The 25,903-nt window shown below is 40.2% G+C and overlaps 2 protein-coding genes across 6 annotated transcripts in view; both read right to left on the minus strand.

The window, feature by feature from the left end:
* GGACT (gamma-glutamylamine cyclotransferase) overlaps positions 1 to 17,933 on the minus strand; it is a 28,477-nt gene extending 10,544 nt beyond the window's left edge. Inside the window, exon 1 of one of the 2 annotated variants that reach the window (XM_040054655.1) lies at positions 17,836 to 17,933. The gene's annotated coding sequence lies outside the window, so the exon portion shown is untranslated. Of the gene's footprint in view, positions 1 to 16,199; positions 16,342 to 17,835 lie in introns of those variants that run through there. The other variant, XM_040054656.2, reaches the window with a different exon arrangement.
* Positions 17,934 to 21,937: 4,004 nt separating this feature from the next.
* The window catches only part of TMTC4 (transmembrane O-mannosyltransferase targeting cadherins 4), a 54,139-nt gene continuing 50,173 nt past the window's right edge, over positions 21,938 to 25,903 (minus strand). For all 4 annotated transcript variants that reach the window (XM_040055944.2, XM_040055943.2, XM_040055942.2 and 1 more), the window contains one exon: positions 21,938 to 25,535. In XM_040055944.2, coding sequence (XP_039911878.1) covers positions 25,384 to 25,535 — 152 coding nt within the window. In that variant the 3' untranslated portion in view covers positions 21,938 to 25,383. The remainder of the gene's footprint in view (positions 25,536 to 25,903) is intronic.

The raw sequence follows: 25,903 nt of genomic DNA on the forward strand, positions 1-25,903 counted from the left end.
AGTCTATGAATCAAATTTGTGGAAAAGCACAATATTTAACATGGGACATACTAGTAACAAAATAAATCAGCTCAACAGGCTGCCGAGGGAACTGGAGTTACCATCCCTAGAGGTATTTAAAAGATGTGTAGATGTGGCACTCAGAGACATGGTTTAGTGATGGAGTTGACAGTGCTGGGTTAACAGCTGGACTCAATCTTAAAGGTCTTTTTCCAAAAGAAATGATTTTGTGATTCTCTTCTAATTCACCGCAGTTATTTTATTTGTCTCACCAATTAAGTGTATATGCTAGTCTTACATTGGTAAGCTATCTGGGCAGTTTTATTTAATAAAATTATTTTTAAAGTGAATTTCAGCTTGCAACTTAATAAAAGTCAGAAATAAAACCCCAATTCATATCTCAGCAACATGTATCTTTCACCATTTTCTAATATAATAAAAGGCAAGAAAATGCAATCCAAAACAGGACATTAAATCAAAACTACAAAGAACCACAAACAGATGTATATAATCAACTTCAATCCCACAGAGGCATATCACTTCTCTTTAGAGATTAGTAACAAGTTTACTACAGAACAAGTAAGTCAGAGATCATTGTGAAAAGAGAATTAATGAGTTATTTCAATTGTCCTGGTCTTGATTTTTGCTAAGAATGACTTAAAAATTCCTGCAATGAAGCCTCAAACCTCATGTCCTTCTTCAGCAACAGGGAATGCATCATCCCAAAGTAAATAAATTTACTGGCCTCTGATCTTCTACACAGAAGAAACAAATACATATTCTGGGGACATCCAAAAAAGCCTTAAATTTCACTTAGCAAGGCACTGGAGTATTTGCTTTCAAATCCGTAAAATGTACTGACCAAACTTAAATATCCTCCTGCCTGACAGAGTCAAAGCAAGACAAGAAGTCTCAAATTTGTATGTGTCCTATAAAGGATGTGTCAAATTAAATGCTTATTTTCTGGTAAAGAGTGGTTTGGTCTCTGATAAAAGAAACAGGTTCTATAAAGTCTGATGCAAAATCTAACACAGGTCTGTAAGATCTGTATTCACTGAAAAATGAGGAAAACCAGCTACACAACCCCTTAAATCTTCTCCTGGAGCTGCAAGAGATACAAGAACTACTGATGGAAGTAATTCTCTGTCTCTACATATACATTTGCAATTGCAGATAAAAGCTGTTTTGATTTTATGATGACACGTAGAATTTACTCTAATTCAAGGTCTCCTTGCCGGTTCTCCTTCCAGAATGATTGGAAGGAAGCTTTAATGAAGGACATCTTATAGCAAGGGGTAAGACTGTAACAGGATTACAAATTATTTGTCTTAATTTATATATGACAATTATTTACAAATAAAATATTTACATAAATGAAAATGGCTTTATACATGCTCTGTAGCCTCTCTTGAGTGACCTTTGAGAAAGAATTTCTGATTGTAACTTGATGAAGAAAGAACAGAATTAAGTACTGGAATCAAATAAGGAGGGGATTGATATGCAGTATGGTTCTGAATGCAAAAAAGCCAGGCCAGGGTCATTAAACAACCTCCTCTGACAAGGATAACACAGTGAACTGGGAGTTCAATATTTAATAATCAGTGAAAACTTCTCCAGACCAAGTCATAGGGAAGAACTGTCTATGAACAAGGAGTAAATTAAGAGGAGATTATAATGGACTATATTAAAATAAGAAGTAATAAACACAGACAAAAGTCATCAGTCATATTCCTCAGGAATCAATGCTGTTTTATTTCTTAGTGATCTTACAATAGTAATCAGCTGTATGCCTACTACATCTGTGTGTGATGCATCCAGAAGAGCATCATTTCATGCCACAGCCACATGAGACGGCCTAAGAACTGTGTAAGTTCTCAGTAAGTAAGAAGTAAGAAGGGTTTAAATGATACAAAGTTCAAGAACATGTGCTTGGAGACCACAGACAACAGCTTCTGGGGCACTCATCATTTGAAGGCAATAAAGGAATCAGAATCTTGCAAGCTGGAAGGGACATATAAGAATCATGAAGTCCAAGTCTCTGCTCCTCACATGACTGTCTAAAGCTAACCCATATGACAAAGAGCATTGTTCAGATCTCTGACAATCATGGAGCCATGACCACTGCCCTGAGGAGCCTGTTCCAGTGGCCAGTCACCCACTCAGTGAAGAATCTTTTCCTAATGTCCAGTCTGGACTTTCCCCACATCATCCCATTTCCTTGTATCCTGTCACTGGTTAGCAGAGAGATCAACACCTGCCCTCCACTGCTCCCCCTGAGGAAGCTGTGGCTGTGATGAGGTCTCCCCTCAGCCTTCTCTTCTCCAAGCTGAACGAGCCAAGTGACCTCAGCCACTCCTTGTGAGTCTTGCCCTTGAGGCCTTTCACCACCGTGGTCCCCCTGCTCTGGACACACTCTAATGGCTTTTGTGAAGGATTTTACTTCTACAAACCAAGTGGTTTCCATCTGCGATACATTTCTGCATCATGAGAGCATATAGAGCAGCTGAAAAGGACCCTTTAAATTTTTTAAAAACAAAATTAGTGTTCTAGAGACATAAGTCTTCCAAGTTACTTTGTGTGCACATCAGAAGAAACTCACATACCTTAAGGCACTGAAATGTCTAGGAGAGTGTCCAACAACACCTATCCATCAATCTAGGGTTTGTGCTGAGAAAAACAGCATTAATTTGGCAATATTACAATATAAAATGTTCTAAACACCTCAAGCTAAATCTTTAGATGTAGCCAATTTAGGACTGGAGCAGGCCCCAAGCAAAGGTGATTAGGCTGCCATTATAAATTTTATAAATTATAATTTATAAATTATCCTCTGACTAGCTTCAGTATCTCCCCACAACAGCCTCCTCACACCCCCCAAATACAGGCCAAAATTATGAGAAAAGAGGATGGCTAAACTGGCTACAATAGCTGTCAACAGAGCAGACCAGAGGGGATGCACAGAACTCGGCACGGAAAGGGAAACTGCCACTGTCGCCGTCCACACTTGTGGGACATGAGGGAGAAGTGACAATGGATCGCTATATTCCTGCTTTCTCAGGGTACACTGTGGAAATAAGAAAACCATTCATACATGCTGCTATTTTATTGGGATCCCATCTTTCCAAATAGGTCCCAAATATCCAGTAGTATGTAGAGTATCCTCCAATTCACTTCCTCACGCTTTTTCAAATTTCAGTGTTAGTGAACAGGATAAGCAGGACAGGTACAGCAAGTCCCAAGACTTCTCTATCCTTCTAAGTGAAAAGTTTCCTCTTGCACTGGGATCAGCAGACATTTTCAACACACACCTCTCAGCACAAACTGATAGACAATATAAAACCAACTGCTCTTCCTGTCAGCAACTTTGCTCCTACTACAATAAATTTACAAGCACCACTTATAATTTATTTTTATGCCACAAATAAAGAGAGCAGCATCCAGTAAATACACTCTGCACCACACTTTTAAAAACAGACTACTTGCACTGAAAGGTCTTGGCTCATAGCAAATCCAGCCTGGGAGTTTCAAGAAGTAGTTTTAGATGAACACTAGCACACCCTCACACCAAATGCATTTGACAATGAAAAACTGGAACAAGAAGAGACGATTTTACAGATTAACCAAAAATCGTATCTTTGGAGTTAAAATGATGCTACCTGAAAAATATTAAAGATAAGCATTATTCACACAATATTGAAAATGCACAAAACATTATTAAATAACTTCTTAGTCCAACCTGGCCATAGGAAGTTACATTTCAGCTCTTGAACAAATCAGTCACTCCCTTCCCAGTGCCACTCTCCTCACCCAAATACTGTGCAGTATAGCAGACTCTGGCAACTCCCAATGCCCACACACAGGAATAATGTTATTATTCTGAACAACATTTCTCCCAGACTTGCCAGTATCTAGGGACATCTGGAAATCTCAGTTAATTTCACTTCTGCATTCCTTAAGCAAACACTCACTTAGTGATGCTAATTAACTGAGGAAAAATGAAATAATGTAATTAGAGAGACAGATGTAAATCAAGAAACAGTATATTACTTAAAACACAGAAAGCAGAGAAATCATATAACATTTTGTCTTTTTGATATGATATAAAAAGACAGGTAATGATCAAGTAACTTCTGACTTCCAGCATGTGAACATTCCTTTCAAAATACATAAATTATTGGCAAATTACAAACCCTCACTAGCTCACCGCTTATCCCACAATAACTATCAATTAGTAAAGGCATGCTTCTGAATTCATAATGCATTACATTTTTTACTTTCAACACCTGGTGTCACCAGAATAACACCATATATTTCTAAAACGCTCTGCAGTGGTGTGTGTGTGCTTTGATTTTAGGGCAGCAATACTTCAAAGGAAGTGGAATTGTAGAAAATTATGGCAAGTCATGGACAGAGATTTTTTTTTTTTTGTTAATTGATACATTATCAGTTAACTGACCATGGCACATCATTTTAAAAATGAGGCTCAAAGTGTCTAAAAGCCTTCATCCCTTAGACAAGGTCAAAAAAGGCTGGAACAAAGTAAAAATTTTGCTGTATTTCAGTATTTCAAGCAAGCTAAAGCCTAAACATTTTTTTTTTTTTTTTTTGCAAAAAGGCTTTAACTGGTGATTTCTGCTACAGCAGAATTTTGCTAATTGCAATCATTTTTTGTAGGGGCTAATCACAACCTTTCTGTCCAGTCTAGGGTTGTATTAATTGGTTATTATTACAGTTCCCCTGAGAATAGACAGATGGGAGTGATTTTGATTGATTATTGCTTTGAGCTCCTCGGGTCCCCAAGACACTAAATAAAAAGTTAAATATCAAAGAAGATTTAATTAATTTCAGTCTCTCCTTCTTTCCACTCTATCAGCAAAACAGAGCCGATAAAAAATTGACAAATTAAAGAGAAATGAAAAGAGTCAGAACTGGTGACCCTGTATTTTTTTAATGAGAAAGTACACGCATTTATTTGCTCTAATCTTTAGATAATGGGCATAAGAAAATGAAAATTTCCTCAGCTTTTGATGCTTATTCCAAAGCCTAAATGGAGTTATGGCTGGCAGTTAGATTAACTGGTATAAGATTTAAGTTGTGTTACGTTTTTCTTTTAATACAGCATTTCAAATAAATCACTGAAAGAATCCTGAGCTCTTGGGAAAAAAAGAAGTCACAAGTCATGCTTGTTATACAAGAAATATAGAAAATAATGTATCATAACATACAAATGCAGTATTTCAGAATCAAAATGTTTAGGAGTCTCTATTTTGGCAGAATATTCTGTATCAGAAAACAAAGGAAGATGTGATCAAGATATTTATAATTAATTTTGTAAAATCTTACTCAGACTGACACTTCCACTAATTATGCATTGGTTTTCTGCAGTGGACTTTTCAGAAGTCATATTGTCTTTCAATACTTTTTCAGTTAAGACAGAAGCACTTCATTGGTACAAGTTTTCACGTTTTAGTGCAATCACTGTGGACTTTGAAGCTAGAAGAGAAAAGCTTACCCTGACACAGGAATTACTTTCAGGTGAGTGCATTTCTAGGATCCATAGACAATGTTTGGAGGAGAGCCCTATGTGTCTGCAAGGCATTTACTACCTCTGAGCTGGTCTGTGGGGCCAGCTTTTTGATGACAGGCTTCCAAATCCCCTAAAAAGAAGACAGGCAAGCAATACAACCTCGAATAATAGTATCAAATAATATCAACCCATTATAAAGAATAAAACAGTCATGGAAAGCAGGTAAAAAGCTTAAGCCTGGGAAAAGGGACACAAATTGTTAGGAAAAAGCAGCTCTTCGCCTCAATGCTTGATTTAAACAGATGTTAACATAAATTACTAATTTTTAAAAGAGACAGCTGAAGTCTAGTGGGTTAACCAAGTTAGACAGGTTTTACAGGCAGGTTTTGTTTATTCTAACACCACCACTCGTTTGCTTCAGCATTTCAGAACAAAAAAATCCCCAAACAACAACAACAACAAAACAAACAAACCCCACAAAATAACAGCAAAAAACCCCCACACACAAAAAACCAAAAACCCCCACAAAACAACAAAAAAAACACAAAACAAAAGCAAAACAGAAAAACCCCCCCAAACCAAAAAACAAACAAACCAACAAACCACCCAAAATCAAACACCAGTAGTTTTCTGTAAAACAAGGTGTTAATTATTTTAAGACTTCCTATGCCCTTATCCCTTTTTAAAAGGGAAAAATAATAAAAAAGACCGTAGATGATCCTGTTCTCCCAAAAGATACAAGTATTCAGTGGTCACTGACTCAGATGTGCTTATATGCACAGGAGCAGAAGGACAACTGGTAAAGTAATACACAGGTCACAAAGGTTTATCTGGAGCTGCTGATCAGAGTGGCCTGATGTGTCCTCCACCGCATGAGACTGCTCAGGCAGACCTAGGGGACACCACTTGGATGGAGACACACACTATTTCCAATGTCAGTCCCTATGGAAGAAAGAAGGGATGCAGACCTTTAGTAATAAACCCCAGTATTTAGAATGCACACAGAGGCAGTTTCCAATCTTTACCACTGGTAAGATGTGCAGATGCTGAAAAGAAATCATCTGTCTTGATCCACACTAGTTACTTTGTCTTGACCTTGGTAGAACTTTTGAAGGTGATAATGCACATGATATTCCAACAAGCTAGCTAGAAAAACATGATTTAACAAGAACTGCTGGCAAATACCAACAAAAAACCAAAAAACCCCAAACTCCAAAATTGGTTAGAAAGACTAGCTAATATTTATCAGAGGTTAACCTCAAACTGGACATATGCTCAGGATTTGTTATGTTAATTGCAGTACCAGGGAAGCACCACTAATGAAAATACGGAATGATGTGCACAAGGCTAATGGGACAGTCAAAAGCCCCTGCTTGCAGCAGCCATTCAGCTAAGGCCAGAACAAAGTTCTAAGATTATGCCAGGAATAACCAACCACATAAAGAAAATCTGGGAAAGATTGGTGTAACAGCATTTCCGCAGAAAGAAATTTGACAGTTGCAATGATCATGAACTCAACAAGAGCCAACAACTGGTAGGGCTGGAAAAATGTCTTGCTCTAATCCAGCCACAAATGGAGTAGTACACCCAGTTTTGAGCACTACACATAAGGAAGTGCTATCACAGAGATCTGTTAAAGAGAACAATCACAGGTGGTCAGGAAACCAAAACTTACAGAAGAAAACAACAAAAATAAGGAGCCTGTACTGTGATCACTTTTAGAGAAAACAGCATCCTGCCTTTAAGAGTATGAAAGCATACTGGAAAAGAAAAAGGCTGTAAATTTTTTTTCCACATGTGCTTTGACAGAAGATCCAATAAGCTCAAATTCTGAAGATGGACATTAGAAAGACTGTCTACCTCCCGATAAGCATGGTGCCTAGGAAGAGAGTAGATAACTAGGAAAGTTAGGAATCCTTCACTACTGTCTCTTCTCAATAGCAAGGCAGCAAACCTCTATCACAAATAATATTGCTGCTGCCAAACTTGCCTTTTGCCAAGGAAATGGATGAGACAATCTCTCAGCCCTCCTTTAAGAGTAAACATAAAAGGCAGTTTGAATCATATGCTATAGATGGAAAGGAACACTGGAATCATGCAAGATACCAATTCGGAGGTCTAGTCAGTAGAGTCCTGCTCCTTCAAGGAGAGGTTTCTAGGATAGATCCCACTCCCTGTCTCTTTATAGATGGTACATTACGCAATCACTTGATTTTTTTAGATTTACTTTCCCAAATAGTAATAAGCCTGAAAAACAAATGAAATGTTGGTTTCCCACCCCTTCTTACTCCATGGAGTGCCTCCTAAATACACTCAGATATAATCCTGAGGCACTACACTGAGTGCTCTCTGATCACATGAATCTTGCATTGCTTTCTGCACTGTGATCTAGCTTACAAAAGGCCAAACGGGACATGGGTTAGAGCCTGTGGGACAAAGGGCATGAATCTAATTTTTCTACTTCCTAGGAGATCAGAGAATCATAGAATATGCTCAGTTGGAAGAGGCTCATCAGGACCCTTGAGTAGAACTCCTGGCCTTGCACAGGACACCCTAGCAATCACACCATGTGCCTGAGAGCTTTGCTCCCAAGTTTCTTGAACTCAGGCAGGCCAAAGACTGTTGTTAGTCCTGCAGCTGGCTTTGGTTGGATCTGGCACACGCAGGGTATGCCTGGCTCAAAGGCAGAGCAGTGCCAGCCCAGCCGTACATCCTTGGCTGATAAAAGCATCGAAAGAAGGCAAAGTGCAAGAACGCCCAAAGCCTCTGACACCACAGCCTCAAGAACAGGTGCACAGCTCACCTGTACCATTCCCACTCTGAAACTTCTGTTCCCCACGTAGAAAGCTACACACACGTGTGCCTTGAGGCTTCTGAGACAGCCACCCTGGTTTACATATTATGCATAAAGGCCACTACTGTCCACAATAACCCTTCTCCTGGTTGTGTCTATTTTTCATCTCAAAAACTGTTTTTAGATCACAGATACGATAGATTTTAATCCCAAGTAGAACTGAAATAACTGCTATTTAATAAAGATGTTAAAATATAAATTATATTTCGTTTATAGGCATATAGGTTTTATTTGTTCTATTGAGAGCATGCTGTTGAGATACATCACTCTGATATGGAACCATTAAAAATCTATACCCTCACATAGTTTTATTCTAAGCTGCTGACATGACAAGTAGATAAGAGATGCTGCTATTTTTCTAGACATACAATAAACAATCTTACACACACATTTGTTTAACCACTACATATGTGACTCACAGGTAAACTGCTGCACATGCATGTGAGTGTAATCCACAGCAGTGTCACAGGTTTTATCAAAACCAATGTAAGTCAGTATCCATTTCTTAGACAGCTATGTGATTGTATCATGGTAGCTCAGAAAACATGCTACAAAAGCTGCATCTGCAGCAGCTTTGCCCACAAGACAGAAATAAAGAGAGTTGGGATCCAAGCAGAGCTGTCTAAGTAAACACGGAAGTTGTGTGTGCTGTTAGTACTGCAGAGTGTTTACAGATCACAAAAGTAGAAGATTACTGGGGAGTTTATTCCCATTAAGAGATAAAAATCATCAAGCTTAAGAGTGACTGTTCGCTGTCACTGAAAATATTTCCTAACACTTCTCCCTAATTAAACACCCAAAGCATCACTACTACCTAAAGTAAAAACTCAGCTGATAATGCAGTTGTGCTGACGGCTTAATGGGCTGGCCAGAGAACAATGGAGGGGTGGGGCAGATGTCAAAGAAATAATTCATCTCATATATAATCTCAAACATTAGCCCAGTAGGTTAAGTTTTGACCTATCTAATGTCGAACCAAATTACCCGATGTGGCATGAGGGTCATGAAAGACAAATTACCCTAAAGGCAATGTCATCTGTTCCTTCCTTCTAGTACCATACCTACTATGCCTGGTGTCTGCTGCATCACTCTCCAGACCCTGCTTAAAATCTGATTGCAACAACGCTGATGGTCAATTTCAAAATCTCCCCCAAAAAGCACCCCAATCAAAATGTTTGACAAACTTAGAACTGAAAGGTCAGTCATAGACTTGAACATTTTCTAAGTCTGTTGTAAGTCTGAGAGCACAAAGTTATTATATCAACAACAAAATTCAAAACTGAACTGGATTGCCATGCCAATGAATAAACACTTCCTGAGTTCACAGTAAGACTGCAATGATGATAAACCTCTGCTAAAGACAGCTAAAATGCAGAGCCTGATTTGAGTTTCCACCTAAACCAACACTGAAACAGAAGTTACAAGTAAGACATATAGACTACAATATGACAAATTGAAGAGATTAAATAATTGTTTTGTAATATAGAAATTAGAAGAAAATTTTTAAGTTCACCCTGTACAGAATTAAAGATACTGGATGGACTCCATTAATATGGTAAACTGTCACTAAGCGTACTTAATTAAAAGATATAACTACTAGCAGTAAAAGAACAGACTAGATGAACAGATGGATCCAGATATATTTTGACCTAAATTTCTTGATATTTTGACAAGATAAATAAAGGTAAATATAAACAAGAAGAGGAGGGAGAGGAATAACCAGCCAGTCAGTAGATCTCAGTAAGGAGTCTCAAAGAGAAAAAACCACTATCAACACTATCCTTTCCTTTCTCTGCTTATCTGCTTGTCTTCTCAAAGCTGTTTTGTTCCTGTTAATCAGGTTTCCTGAAGCTTCCCATAACCACTTACATATTCACCTTACCTTATATTAATCATGACTGGAACCCAAATAATGAAATAAAGCCCACTGTCTTAGGACAGTTTAATCAAAAGAAATAAATCATTAACCTGTCATATAATTTAAATCTCTTAAAGGTTGATTTTCTTTTATGCTCACTCTCTCTTGAATTTGACCCCTGCTAGAGATAACAGTTAAGAAAACTGTTTCTATCTACAGAGTCCACAGAAGGCAGAGATTCTTCTTTCTGAGTCCCTCATATCACCTTCCCTTTGGGCACTCTCCCCAGCCAAACAGTTCCTAAGTATGTAACTGTGTTACTTACCATGTTTGAAATGAGCTTTCAGAAAGCTTCAGTAAGATTTGGCCTGTGGCTGGATTCATATCCTGAAAGTTTTCATAGCAGGTATACTTGAACTACATCACAGCAAAGACTGCAGCCTTGGAGCAGGTTAGTGGTTTGATGTGTGAAATGTGTACGTGCATGTATACTGCTGGGATTTATTCCCTACATAATTTTCAGCTAAGGCAAAATCAAGCCTGGGGCTCCACTCCATAAGCTGTGTTGAAACATTCCTCCCCATTAATACAGTTTCTCAGTTATTTATACATTTTAGTAATATAGTGCAGGCTCAGTGCAATCTCATCTAAATTTAATTTAGTTTCTCTCCTATGCCCATGTCCCATCCTAGTACTTACCAAGCATGATCTCCGCACCTCACAAGCAGCACCTGACTTTTGAAGTGCTGCTTCACAGTACATGAAGCCACACTCCATATGTGTGCTGTACTCTATCTCCTCTCAGTGAAAACATTCTGCAACACTCAGCTCAGATTCCTACTTACTCATTCCATAGAAAATCTAAGTTTTGATGCCTTCACTAAAAACTGCCTCAAAGAAGATCAAAAGCAACTGATATACAGGCAAAAAAATCTGAAAAATGACATTCATTCCAAGATTATGGTTTCTACACAGTAATTTTTAGTAATCTTTTCCCCTCACTCTCCTAGCCTCTGTAGGCTTGTCCCATCCTCTTCAGAGTTCTTATTTTGCCAGAAATAAGCTTGGGCCTAAGATGTTCTTCAAGAAAGAGTTTCTGTTGAGCACCTGTGAAGGTATCAGGGGAATAAAGAACTCCAATACCTATTATCCTCCTCCTACTCCAGTCAATACATCCAAGACCATTACACCTTAGCTGACAATCATGGCAAGTATATACTTTTTTAATCCCTCATCTGATCATCTGCATCAAACTACTATTGCTGAAAACCCTTTTCTTCAGTTGTCTTCAGTCCTTCTAACCACATATTCTAGTGAGTTTCTCTCTCAACTAGTCCTATCTTCTGATCTCTTAGATGAAAAATCTGAATCTATTAATTTTCTCTCAAATTTGTTACTATAGATGCTTATGTTACTAAGCCCCTTCTCTAGACTCCTAACATTTCTCCTTTTTTTTCCATGAGTTTTTCACAAAGCCCATGAAGGAATTCCCACTTTTTTCCCTAAGTTAAAACACTAACAAGAACCTGTTGCCTCATGGTAGAATAATGTCCTCTCAGTCTAGGTGAGCTGGGTTGGCTAAATCCCCACAATGAGTGCATATTCCAGCACTCACTCCACACATTGCCATTATACAGTTTTTGTTATCCCTTAAGCAGAGGGAAAATGCATAAAAAGAGAGGCCAAAAGAATGTCATCATAAAAGGGAGGCCAGAGTTAGGCAGGAGGACATCACTAGTTCTCCCTGTCATTAAAAACCACTGCAAACACCATTCCTCCAACAGAAAACCAGAACAAACCCCTTATTTCTCACTCACTACTTACAGTCTCACTTCCAAGATCATTTTTCTCAGCAATGTTTCAAAGAAAATTGGTTTGTTTCTATTTTTCTTCAAGCTTTCAGTACTACTGTATATGTGGACTGGGTCTCTCCTGATGGGAAATAATCTAACTTGTTACCTTTGATTTCTAGTGAAATTCACACATTCTTGAGATCCAACCAAGAACAAAACTGTTGTTTACAGAACTTGCAATGGACAGAATCCATAGACAATTAAAATCACATACTGATTTTAGTGGTAAAATTCAGTGTCCATACCCTAGCCTAGTTTAATGTGCAAATTAAACAGCATTTGGGTTCAATTAAAAGAATTCAGAAAGAATGCTATTAATAGCCTCCAATGAGGCAGAGGATAGCATTCACTTTGCTTTAATTTCCTACAGTTCAGAATCAAGGCTGGCCACTCAAGCTTCACCAGCTGGTATAAAGAGATTTGAGGTGCATCTCTTGTCAGCAACTACAAATGAAACTCACATTTCAAATGGAAATCTGTCATGATGGGAAGTAGACTGAAGAAGGGGGCAGTGCTGAGGTAAAACTCATGATTCTTATCAGTACTGTGTGTCAGTAGAAACAATAAAACCTTAGTTACTGGAAGTCATGCACACACACTGGCCTGCCCACCAGAAGGCAAAATGTATTAACTTATTTCACAAGATGTGTAGACAGCATTTAGTAGCTGAGATGCAAAGGTGGCAGCAGAGGTACAGGATGAAACCCAGGATATCACAGAATGGGTCAAGCTGGAAGGGACCACAGCGGGTTACAGGTCTCACCTCCCTGCTCAAGCAGGCTTATCCTAGGGCACATTATTTACAGGATTGAAACCTGTAAATAATGTAAAAACCAGATGGTTTTCAAGTAATCCCAGTGAGGGAGACTCCACAACCTCTCTGGTCAATCTGTTCCAGTGCTTGGTCACCAACACAGTAAAGAAATCCATCCTTTTGTTTAGGTGGAACTTCCCGTGCATCAGTCTCTGCCCATTGCCCCTGGTCCTATGCTCAGCCCTGCCGAGCAGACCCTGCCTCCATCCTTTTGGCACCTTCCCTTCAATACTTACAGTCACTGATGAGGTCCTCTCTTAGATGTCTCTTCTCCAGGCTAAAGAGGCCCAGATATGGAAAGATATAATAGAGAAATTATAGAAGATTTGAGTCCAGATCAGGTGTAAAAAAAATATTTTGGAGAAGAGAGAAGTCTTTTATACTAACATTCCAAAACATTATTGAAACTGTGCAAGATATTTTTACCAGGTAGTAATGTAATGCAACACCAACAAATATTCCTAACACTTCTGGAATACTAAGTAAACAGCAAGACTTCCAGACATGTGATAAGAAATGACTATCTGTATCTGCTTCCTCACTAAAAGGAGAGCTACAACCCTGACTGCAATTGGAGCCAAGACTCAGCCAGAAGTGCAGTACAGCAGTCAAGATGATACTGTTTGGGATCCATGTTTCCTCCGACATCTCAATGTTTTACCTTACACATCCTTACCGTAGGACTCATGAATACACCTTGCTGAACAAAGCACACAGTCAAGGCAGCAAGCACCCTGCACTGTATTAATGGGAACACAACCAGCAGATTATGGGGGGGAGCAAATCTCTCTTTACTTGACACTCACTACACCACACCTACAATACTGCACCCAATTTGGAGCCCAAAACAAGAAAAAATATGGACAAACTGCAGTGCATTCATACAGTCATGGGGCAAGAGTGAAAAGCAGCTTGCCTTGTGAAAAGCAGCTCAGGAAGCAGCCATTTCAACTTGAGAAGAGATGGCTTTTGATTGACCTAATAGCAGTCTTCCCCTACCTGTGGTTATCCAGGAAACACAGCCAGAGTATTCACAGCAGTGCATGGTCACAGTTGAAAAGCAATCGGTATAAACCAAAATAAGAGAGGCCACAACTTGATTCAAGGAAAAGTGTTCTCATAATACAGACAAAAATTGAAGCAAGCTGCCCAGAGGTGTCGTGTAGTCTCTATACCTATAGGTTTTCAAGACACGTTGGCTAAAACACTGGTCTTGCCACACAAACAATTTGCAAATTGCAAATGCAATTGCTTGCATTGAGGAAGGAGGCTGGACGAGTGACTCCCCATGTCCCATCCGACTTGAATTTTGCTATGATAAAAGTTGTGGGCTGCATCAGGCTAGACAAAATAAGGGGAGAGAAAGAAGATAAAGAGACTTGTAGTTACTCTGGTATTATTTGATAGCATTTGATAGTATTTTCCAAATTGCAGCATTGTTCTAATACAGCTACTCTCACACAGCTGAAGCCTGCTTCAGCACAGGTGGGGTGATCTCCCTTTTATTTAGTAGCAACACACAGCACTGGAAAAAAAGCAATGCTTGAGGGAAAGGATGAGAAAAAGCAATTCTACATGACCGAGAACTTCTGTCAGAATGTCAGCAATACAATGGTAACTCAGGTTGTTAGTAAAGGTCATGAGCAATTACAGTCAAAACGCGGCAGAGAGAGGTGGCTATGTAGGTAATTCCAAAGGAAAAGAGGTGTCTTGTAAGACAGAGAAATCAGGAGCGACAGTGATGACGAATATGTTTTCCCAAGATGTTAAGAGCGAACAGCTGACACACTTAAAGAAATCACAGCGGCCAAGAATCTTAATATAAAGGCCATTCTTCAACAACATCGTAATGGTTAATCAATAGGACATGATATTATCCTGGTACAGTCTGTCCTTCTCTAACATTAATTGGAAGTGGAGAAAAGAGAGCTGTATCTGACATGGTCTGTAAAATGTAATTAAACCTCTGGAGTGAAAAAGGGCAAAAAATTCTGGATAGCTATGGATTCTGGATTAAGACCAGTGATTTACTACTGCCTGAATAGTTCAATTTCTAAAGAAAAAATGTATTAAACATCCTCTTTAGAGAGACTGAAACTTAGAATGAAAAGGGTATTACATTTGCTAACTCAATGACATGACTGGGTCCATCAATTTCCCCTGCCTCTTACTCAATTGTCTATGTAATACTTGTCCTTTCTGTCAGAATACTGCAATGTATCTATGAAAGATGAGAAAACAAAAGGTAGCATCAGTTCATATAGAAAATGTGTTCTGTTACAGCACACACCCTCTGCTTAAGCAGTTCACATCACTTAAAATGTCATTCAAGTTTCACATTCAATTCTACTTAAATCAGGAGTTATGAAAATTATTTGATCAGGTTCAAGTTCAAAGAACTTTTAGAGTATGAGAAATAGACAAGGCTTGAATAGGAAAAGTGCATTGCTTGAAAATGAAATGACAAAAACTAGAGTCAAATGTAGTGTCTTTTTCTTCTACCAACAGTAACTTTTAATAGCATTCATGATTACAGAGAGAAATAATTTGGCTAATCCATTAGACAGTAAAAGTATACCAGAGCTAGCAGCAGAAGGCAAATGCCACAACATACCCCCAGAATTTACTCTTTTATTTCACTCCATGACAACCCCATGACTTTGTGCCTGTTCTTACACTTGCAGATTCACAATGTAGATCAGGCAGTCACATAACCTCATTCCCCTGATGTTCCCCAAGAACAAACACAACCATATAAACAAGAGAAGCAGAACTGGCAAAACCCATGGTTACATGAGCAGTCAGGTGAAAGCAATTTTCAAGAGAAAACTCCTTAAAAATAGACAGTTGGGTTACTCTTGGGAGTTATGAGAATGTACAGGCAGACTTGGAGGAATGTTGGTTGGATGGGACCTTTGAAGGTCACCTAGCCCAGCCTCCCACTCAGAGCAGGGCTAGAGCCAATGCTAGATGACACTTTCCAAGAGAAGATAGTCTCAGAGCAGAACAGTGGGTGGCAGAGACAGCAGGACGCCTGGTGCAAACCAGGCCTTGCTTTTGCCCTCTACTCTCTGGAGGCACCTAGATTTCCGTGTCAAACATCAGCCAAGGAAAGCATGAACTGACATGGTAAGCCTTTCTAAAGGATAAAAAAGGAGACGCTGCAGTAAATAAAGGACTCCAAGCAATATTTCTACACTGAATGATAGGCGAAAATGAGCAACAGAAAACTAATCACATGTATAAAGTCACCAAAAAGAAAAGCTGTAAGAAGTAGATGACATGACACGTACCAACAACATGAGATGCTTCTTCCGTGATGGAGCGAAGTTGTGTTCAGTATTCCAGTGGTCTCAAAACAAACTCATGAACAAGCGTAAAGAAACTTGCTTGCAAAGCTGATGGCAGAAAATCAGGCTAATTTGGAAAGTGAGGAGTAAACAGGCTGCAAGAACCCAAGGAAAATGAAGTGTGATGCACTTATCAAGTAGTTAATATTTGTCAGCAGTCGGGTGCAGATCTAAAAACATTAACAATGCACAGAAAGGCCATTTTTTTTTTTTAACATGTAACCCCTTTGAAAATTCAGGTTCTGAGACAGACAGTAAAAGAGACAACTGTTCTGTTTAGCATTTATTTAACCATGGCAGGTGAAAGCTGTTCTACACTTAGGTAACAAGACATGTTAGTGTTCCTATGAATTTGACAGCTATGATGGAGTGAGGACAGGAGATGAGTGCCAGTTAAATATACTGTAGAGACAATCTAAGTTTTTAAGCCTTCTCTCGAGACGAGGGGAGAATGATGAAAATTTGCCCATGTTTTGTTCAGAGATGTGAAATTTAAAGCATCTCTTAATGGCCTTTGCCACACAATGAACAACTTTAATTGTCAAGAAATTGCTTTTCCAGGTTGACTGCCTGCTCAAGCTAGAGAGTATATAAAACAAGTCCACTCCTCACAGAGCTCTACATGAAACAACGTGGTCACGGAAATATTTACATTTGAGCCGCTGTATGTTCAGCTCTATAGAAGCTGGTACCTTGATATTTTCAAAGCATGGCAAAAATTACAGAAGCAGCAAATTAAAAAATACCTGAAGCAAAAAATGAGGAAGTTAATTGTCTGGAATTAACACAGATGTAACTAAATGAACCTTAACCCAAACCCAAAAGCTTTATATAACTCTATAATGGAAAAGGATACAGAACAGGTGGCAGATGAAAGTATAGCAAAATGAAAAGCTAAGGTGGATTAAAAAAAAAAAAAAGACCCCCCTCAAATATTCTGGTCCAAGCAATGCAGGCAGAAAGATAATTGCTCTGAAATGTTATTTTGTAAGGATATACAGTCATGGAATGATTTGGGTTCGACGGGGGCAGGGGCACGTTCTGCTACTTTAGGTATTTGCTCTTCAAATACCCATCACTTACCCATTACAAGGGCAAAGGTATGTTACTAAAAGGAGGATTTGGATCATAATGAACATTTCTGTTTGAAGGCTGCGTCTGAGCACCTGGAGAACGCAAGGTGATTACCCCCTTCACCGAGGACAGCTCTCCCTGCACTCAGCTGTATCTCCGACGGGCTGCCCCTCGCAGACTGAGGCGCCGCTGTGCCCTTGTCCCACGAGCACCCGTGTCCCGGCCGGGAGCCCCGAGCAGCCCGCCGGTCCCGCTGCCGCCAGCAGGGCCGGGCCGGGCCGGGCCGGCTCGCACGTGGCTTTCGGAGCGCGGCCCGAGCCGCGGGGCGCTCCCCGCAGGGCCGCACCGCCGGCAGAGCCCCCGGCCGCCGCCGGCCCTCCCGCAGCCCGTGCCGGCACCTCCGCCTCCCCTCAGCGCTTCCCCGCGGCATCAGGTGCGGCGAGAGCGGCCCGGCCTCGGCCCGGCCGCCCCGCCCCGCTCTGCCCGGCGCTCGTCGGGCACTCACTCGCCAGGGCTGCCGCTGCGTCCGCGACTCCGCTCCGACCTGCGGCCTCCGCCGTCTGCCCGTCCCGGGGCGCCTCTCCGGGGAATAGGCGGCGGGGCGGAGCGGGGCCTGGGGCGGCGCCTGCCCGCGCTCCCTCCCCTGCAGACGGGGCAGCGCGGGGCCGGCGGTGAGCTGGGTTGCTGGCCAGAGCCGGCCCGGCTGCCAGAGGGACGGATCGTGCTTGGCCGCAGCGCAGACGGGGCGGCCAGCCGGGCCGGACACCCCGCGGCCGCTGCCAGAGCAGGAGCTGCTCCCGGGAAGGGCCGCTCCCGAAACCCGCGCCGGGGCCTCGCCTCCTGGAGGCCGTAATAAACGCGCGTCAAGCAGTGCAACATTTGGCAGCCGATCTGGCCTTTAGAGAACCTTTAAAAAAAACCTCTTATTGTTTTTTAAATGCTGTTGACTATTCTGTAGCAAGGGATTTTGGCTGCAGGCACCGATTGGTCTTGAGCCTGCTGAAGCAGGTGTTTTAAAGTTCGAGGGAGCTGAGTGCCTGTTTGCCACCTTTGCAGGCAGCTTCTGGTTACCCACGAGACTCCCTTAAGCTGGCTCCGTAGGGATCTGTCTGCTCTTCAGAGAAGCATGTTAAGGTTCCACACAGTAAATCACTTTAAAGTGAATGCATTGATAGGAGGAATAAGGGTGAGGTACCCTTTCTACTGGTGCTGTAGGTCGGTGGCAAGTTGAACATGAGTCAGCGGTGCCCTGGCAGCCAGGAGGGCCAAGCGTGTCCTGGGGACATCAGGCACAGCAGCACCAGTGGGATTATCCTAAACTGAGGCAGCCTCACCTTGAATATTGTGTGCAATTTTGGGCAGCAAAATATAAGGAAGATATTTAAGTATTAGAGTGTCTAAAGGAGGACTTTGAAGATAGTGAGGAGCCTAGAGGAGAAGCTGTATGAGGAGTAGTCTGTTCAGCCTGGAGAAGACCGAAATGAGTCTTCATTGCATTCCACAATTTCCTGATGAGGGGAAGCAGAATGGCAGACACTGATCTCTTTTCTTTGGCAACCAGTGACAGAACCCATGGGAATGGCCTGAAGCTGTGAAATTGTGTCAGGGAAGGTTTAAGTTGGAGATCAGAAAAAAGGTTTCTCAACCAAAGGATGGCTGAGCCCTAGAACTCCCCTAGGCTCCCCTGGGAAGTGGTCACAGCATCAGCCTGATAAAGAAGCATTTTGGACACCACTCTTGAGCACATGGTGTGACTCTTGGGGATGGCCCTGTGCAAGGCCAGGAGTAGGGCTTGGATGATCCCTATGGGTCCCTTCTATCTCAGGATATTCTATGGTTCTTTCTGGAGCATACAAGTACCATTCTGTAGCCTGGTTACTGGAACTGCAGGTGATATTTTGGTGTCAGTCCCTCCTCCTTGACTAGTTACTTAGTGTAAGCCAGGCTGTATCTCTTATAGACTATTCACTTTCTTACCCAATTACCATTCAATAATTCTATTCCACCTATAACACTGGGTAGGACTGTTGCAATACATACTTAAAGATGTATATGTAGATAGATGTAAAAATTTTCTTAAGAAAGGATGTTCTTTGCTCTTTATATGCTTTTAAGCCTTATCAATAAGAAGGGATATTCAATCTGTGAAACAGATAATAGCTAAGAAGCAAGCTCTAAGTGATGTCCAGGTGTTAGAAAAACAAATTACTTGGTAAATTGCCTTGTTAGGGTTTAAGGCTTGAAATTCTTCAATGATCTCAGACCTAGGGGAAGGTTAACAAAGCTTGGGAAGAAGGATGTAGCACTGATAGTGGACACAAAGTGCAGAATTTACAGGCCACAAAGACATCTGACAGAACTCCCAAGATAAAGTAGAAGCTAATAAACCCAACTCAGCAATTGTGCTGAAATCAGCTCTGACTGGGTAAACGATAATTCCAACACGGGGAGATTGTGACCACTGGCTTACGGGCCACTGACCCAAGAAACCCACCGACCCCAAAGAAGAGAAAGACTTGAGCATGGAACTAATTAGCATGAGAAGCAAGTTAATCATCAACCAATGAAAGAATACCAATTAATAAGAGAACTATGCAACTTGTAGCCAATGAATACTAATTCCTTTGTTTGCTAAATTCTATAAATAGTAGAAAGTTCTGATAATTAGTGTGTGCAATTTGTGCAATACCACTGAGCAGCCCAGGATTGTGAAACTCTGAAATGTCTCTCCTGAGTGTGTCAGTGGCTAGTTGCACACTGGGTAAAAAATCTGATTATGGCAGAGAGGGTTGCTCAACATTTGAGGTAATAGCTCCTCCTTTTTATATGTTATTGTTTTAGAGACTGAATTAATTAGTTAAGTATTCCTTAACTAATTCATTGCTTTCCTCAGGTGCTGCTTTTTGTTTGTTTAGGGACACACATTCAACATCAATACATGCATGCTGAACAGAAATTTTGAACTGTTACCTTAAGAGGAAGAATGTCTTCCTTTATGTCCCAGTCCTTCTCTGCCAGGCCTATTAGGTTTTATTCCCAGCTTGTAGCACAACTCTGAATCAAAAACTTACTACAAAAATAAACACCATTGTCACAATTAAAATCTTTGCCAAAAAAAAAAAAAAAGATAGCAAAATGCAGATTTATTTCATGGCTTCATTACAAATGTATTTACTTCCTGCTCAGCTGAAAATAAATTGGAACATGCCATTGGCAATCTAAATGATTAACACTACATAAAAAAAGTTCCGCTCAGAAATCATAAGCTACCAGTTTCAGTACCTGTAGGGATTTTTCCTGACAAAAATACTTATTTTAAAAAGCCCTGAACCACTGGACATGTATCATCACTGACACACACTGAACACCCATGCCACAACACAGAGGTGCAACTTTCTAACACAAAGTAATCGGTCCTCCAATGCTCCACAGTCGGTGCAGCTGTGCACATCCTTTTCCTTGGAGAGATACACAGTACTTCTTTAAAGCACAGGGTTCAGGTTGCTGTGTTTATATAACATTACACCTATGTACAACCACTTCACATTTGTTGTGGAGCCCAGCAGAGTGTGAAGTGCCCTTTACTAGTGGCATCTGCTGCTTAGGGTGTTCCATGACACAAATTTGGCTCCCTCAGCTTTTACATCTCAGAAATCCAGCCATGTGATCTCAGTTTTCCTCCTAGCAAGATACAGTATTTTCTAGTTAAACATGCCCTCATTAACACACATTTAGTAGAGACACACCAAAAGCTGTGGAAGGGAGCACTATTCAGTAAAAGGGCCAAGTCAAGAAGCACATGAGAATCTATGTGTAATGACAGGTATGTGAATATACCAATACCCATGTGGAATGTGGGACACAGGCAGAAACCAGCAAATAAATATCGAAAAATATCAAAACAAAAACCCCTCACCATACTGAAATACACACATGTGTGTCACATTTCACACTAACAGCTTCAGCTTGAAGAAGCAACTGGAACTTAAGAAAAAAAAAAATATACATCTCACTGTTGCAAATTTAGTTGCTTTAAAATTGCTTTTTAAAATAGGAGTGAAGGACACCAAAATTCAATTCAATAAGAAGTCATTACTGTTCATTACAGAAACATAAACAAAGCTAGCAGTTAATCGAACTGGATGTGAATGTTGTTTTCATACACTGGGATCTGATGTTCAATGCTTTATAAGTCATGTAAATTTATCAAAGTTAATTTGTTTTCTCCCATTCCCTCATCCAGCTACTCTGACTCTCAAGGCAAGTACCTGCCAGTTTGCTTCAATGACAGTCTTTTAACATTCTTGGTGCCAATAATAGATGAGAATTCTCTTATAGAGGAACCAGATTACTTCATGGATGGGGCCCGATTACTTCAACTGAAAGCAGCAGTGAGATTTCTCTTCATGTATAGGAGCTGATCACCTTAGTTACCCTTTGAAGTTAGTGAAGATTATTTCCTTCAAGTATGACTTCTCACAACCTAAAGATTTCCCCCCCCGCCCCGTGATTGTACAGAGAAACTAAGATGAATAGCTCAGATACAGGTATCTGAAATATGAAGGAAAAGGTTCTCAGTGAATAGGCCCAGTATTTTTAACAAACCATTCAAAAGCATTATAGATTTTTATTTCTTAGTGCCCATAAACACACACACAACCCACATCTCTTAAGCTTAAATACTATGAAATTAAATAACAGGAAACTTCATGTACATGGCATTGATCTAGACACAATTGAGACATACAATTAGGGAACTCCTATGAAGGTTTTTGGTGAAAAAAGACTAACATCCATAGTAGTCATTGTGACTATTTTGCTGACTCCATTCTGTGTATGAAATCATTCTGTATTTCTCTTCTCAGAACTGTATTTGAACAAGTAATCTTTCCCCCCCCCCAAAAAAAAAAAAAAAAGAAGGAAGAAAAAAGGCTTTTTAATTTCTCTAGAGTATCAAACAGGCCAACTGATAATGAAACTTTAATCTTCTGGAATTAGCAATGGGAAAAAAATTCAGCATGCTGGAAAGATAGACGATATTCGTAGCTACAGTTATGTACAGGCCCACTTTTTCTTCACCTTTTTCTCTTTGAAGTTGAGTGTTCTGCACTGCTCCAGGAGTCAGTTATGAGGTATGAAAAACCAATAAAAAGGTTAACATTATAGCCATTTTAATAAAAGCTACTGCACTGTTTGCACTTTCAAAATATTTCTGAAAATAAAGTAAAAAAATATTTAGTATTCTTAAAAGTCTTAAGGAAGTTTTTATTACAAAACAGTCATCTTTGTGGCTTCTTTTGAACACAATTCTGCCTCAACATTAAACTCAGACATAAGGGTATGCTTCATATTACCATCATACAAGTAATCACACTGAATTTCTATAGCAGTAAATATTATAAAAAACAAATAAACCCTCACAAAAATATATACAGGTAGCCAGAAAGCTAATCAAGAAGAAATTATGTTGCCTGTACTGAAAACTAAACACCATTTTCAAATACTAACAAAACATCAAATTTGTTTGTCTGTCTCTTCTGTCTTAGGACTCTTGAATACAAGGACTTCCACAGAGGAATTTCTACAACTTTGGTTTATAAAGACCTACAAAGAATTCATCCCTCATACATAATATTGATTTAGTGGATGTCTTTAAAGCTGATATGGAAAGCAACAGGGAAAACTACACATGTGGATTTTATGATGAGAATAATAATTTAAACTTAGGATGTCATATTCCAAATATACAGAAAAGACCTGATTATAATAAACATATTTATCTTCTGCTATAAATTAGTTAATCCAGCAAGATCCCAACTCTTTAATTCCTCATGACTGAAGAAGCGATGTGTTCTCTCTATCTGATGAGCAGTAGGCTACGTATGGAAAGCCTTAAGAACCTGATGTTTGTACTGAAGGGTGTATCTATTTCAGCACCTTTCAGATACAAAAGCTGGTATGAAGCTATGCTAGTCATTGGAAGATGATTAGCTATACTGGTGCAGAGTTCTGCTAACCATATACTTATCAAAGAGCATGCCTGGATCATATTCAGAAACAAATTTCTGAAAATTTTGTCCAGAAACCAGAAGAAATGGAAACAATTGGCACAGCTTTGTACCCTAAGTGAACTAATTAGTCTCGCTGAGACACAGGCTATATTTGTAGGAGAGGAGCACACCTACATGCCTCTGGCACCTTGACTAAAACCACTCTGTAGCCACGTTAGTTCATTCAAAGCTAAATTTGTCAACAGCACCACACTGCTACAGCCTTGCTGGCTAGATCTGCAGTTAGTGTGGGAAAAATAGTACACTAAAGTACCTGCAGGACTTGCAGTACCCCAGCTGGCTTTGTCAGAGGATGCTTTGGTAGTTCTGCAGTATTGCAGTGTGCTCCAGACACACCTAGTTCTCGAAACAACTGTCACTTCCAAGCAAATTCATAATGTAAAAGTAGCCTCTGGGAGGTTCAAAACATGGTATAGATGTAAAATGGTTCTATGGTGGTCAGATGAGAAGGTCACATGGCATCCTGTCCTGTGGCAGGAATTTCCCAGACACTTTAAGTGGTTCCACACATAGATGAGTTGTGTGTGGAGAATGCTAAAGTATCTCATAATAAATGATGGATGAATTAGGAAAGCTGCAAATAACTGTGCTGATCAATTTCCTCCAGGGGACATGGATGGCAAGAATAAAGGAATATGAAAAGACAGGTAAAGTTCCCCAGCTTTCATATCCAATAGCAAACTTCCAGTCTTAAACAAACAAACAAACAAAAAACCCCAAACATCTCAAAAAAACCCAAAGAAACTGGAAAAACCAACCACCAGCAAACAAACAGACGTGACTGCTTCCTGAAGCAGGAATGTAAATATTAGTACGTGACAAACAACTCTGGACAGTCAGAGTTCAAATGTGTATTAAAGCATAGCCCCTTTTGAGAGGTAATATGGTATCAACATACACCACCTCTGAATCGTCCTACATCGATGTGCTCAGTTTATGCATTAACAGCTACGCTTATTTATCTGCCCTTTCAGCAAACACACGAGCCATGGGAGACAAAGGTGAAGCCAAGTTCTTTCAGGTAACAGATCAACAGCCAAGGTCAGGTCTTCTGCACAGTTACTGTGCCACCAAAATTCTCTCTTTATTCCCCAGCAATATAGGAGCTGAAAGGTGTAATGTCCTTAACCAGAAAGCACTGAATTGCCTGAGAACACAGCAATTAGCTCCTACAGACATTGTACTGTATTTAAACTACTGACCTGCCACAGGAGCTAAAGCAATTCTGACTTGTTGCCCATGCTGTCTGTGGTAGATGAGACTACCTGCAAGAACAAAAACTCTACCTGACTCCTCTGTTGCCTCACTTTCTTTTCATTAGCTGCTTGCTAAAATCTCCACCTTCATCTAACAGTGTTTTCTACACTCAAGCATACCTGAGCAGTACACTGGCTGACAGACATTTATGATCAAATCCTTGCCCTTATTTACTCCTGTACAATTCTGACATTTTACAGGCTGGAGACAAAAATGAGCATAAGGGCTTAACTCAAATTGTATGAGTCAACTGATGTGCTGGAGAGAATTCATTCTTATACTGGCTCTGCAGGACTGGCACTGGAAGGCAGTAATAAAACTGAAGTGGACAGATATTTTTCATACTTGAAAAGATCAGGATTTAAACAGGAAATTGCACTTTTAAGTATCACTTTCAGAAATAAAACTGCCTCCTGCTATTCATCCCGCTATTAAAAAGTCAGATGAAGATATCAAATTACAAGTGTATGCTGTGAAATTCCATCTGCATTGCTTTCATATACCTATAAAAACGTTCTAATGGACTTTAAAAGCAGTTCAAGTAAAAATAAAATGATCCCTCAAGCTGAAATGTTAGGATCTGTTGGAGGGCAAAACTGGACATTCAAGTGTTTGGTGCTGGTGGTGTTGTTTTTGAGAAATGATGACTGAATCCTGTACATGGTCAGAAGTACCCATGTAACAGTTGTTGTAAACAGCATGCACGGGCAACCTGAAAAGGAACATCAGGCACCGCCTTTCTTTTGCAACTGCTCCAGTTTTCTTCTTAAGAGGTTGTAGTTTTCCTTGGTTCCTGGTGCCATGGGATCAAGCTTCAGAGAGACTTCATAGTGCTTCTTCGCTAAGTCCAGGTTTCCCCAGCGATGATATAGCACAGCTGGAACATCAATGGGGAGTTTCATTAGCAATATTGTTGAATAATGTACAATCTTGCCAATCACTTGGAGAACAACACTGAAGTATTTGTTTCCAGTGAGGGTCTGTCACTGGCTGGTGGCACAGTAGCTGCTTGTTCTGTTGCCAAATGCAGGAGCAAAGCCTGGGAGCAGAACTGGCATGGGAATGATGAAGGAATGAATTACAATGGAGCCATAAATGGCAGCTCTTATCTGGTGAGCTCATTGCGGGTTACAAGCATAGCATAAATGAACCAATTTGCAGACACTAAAGTGCAGCTACCTCTGGGCTGGATTGTGCAGCCCTCTTGATCTGTCATATCGTGTGACAGCTTTTCTGGCTTTAGTG

The sequence above is a fragment of the Hirundo rustica genome, chromosome 2 (genome assembly GCF_015227805.2).
Source record: "Hirundo rustica isolate bHirRus1 chromosome 2, bHirRus1.pri.v3, whole genome shotgun sequence".
Taxonomy (NCBI): domain Eukaryota; kingdom Metazoa; phylum Chordata; class Aves; order Passeriformes; family Hirundinidae; genus Hirundo; species Hirundo rustica.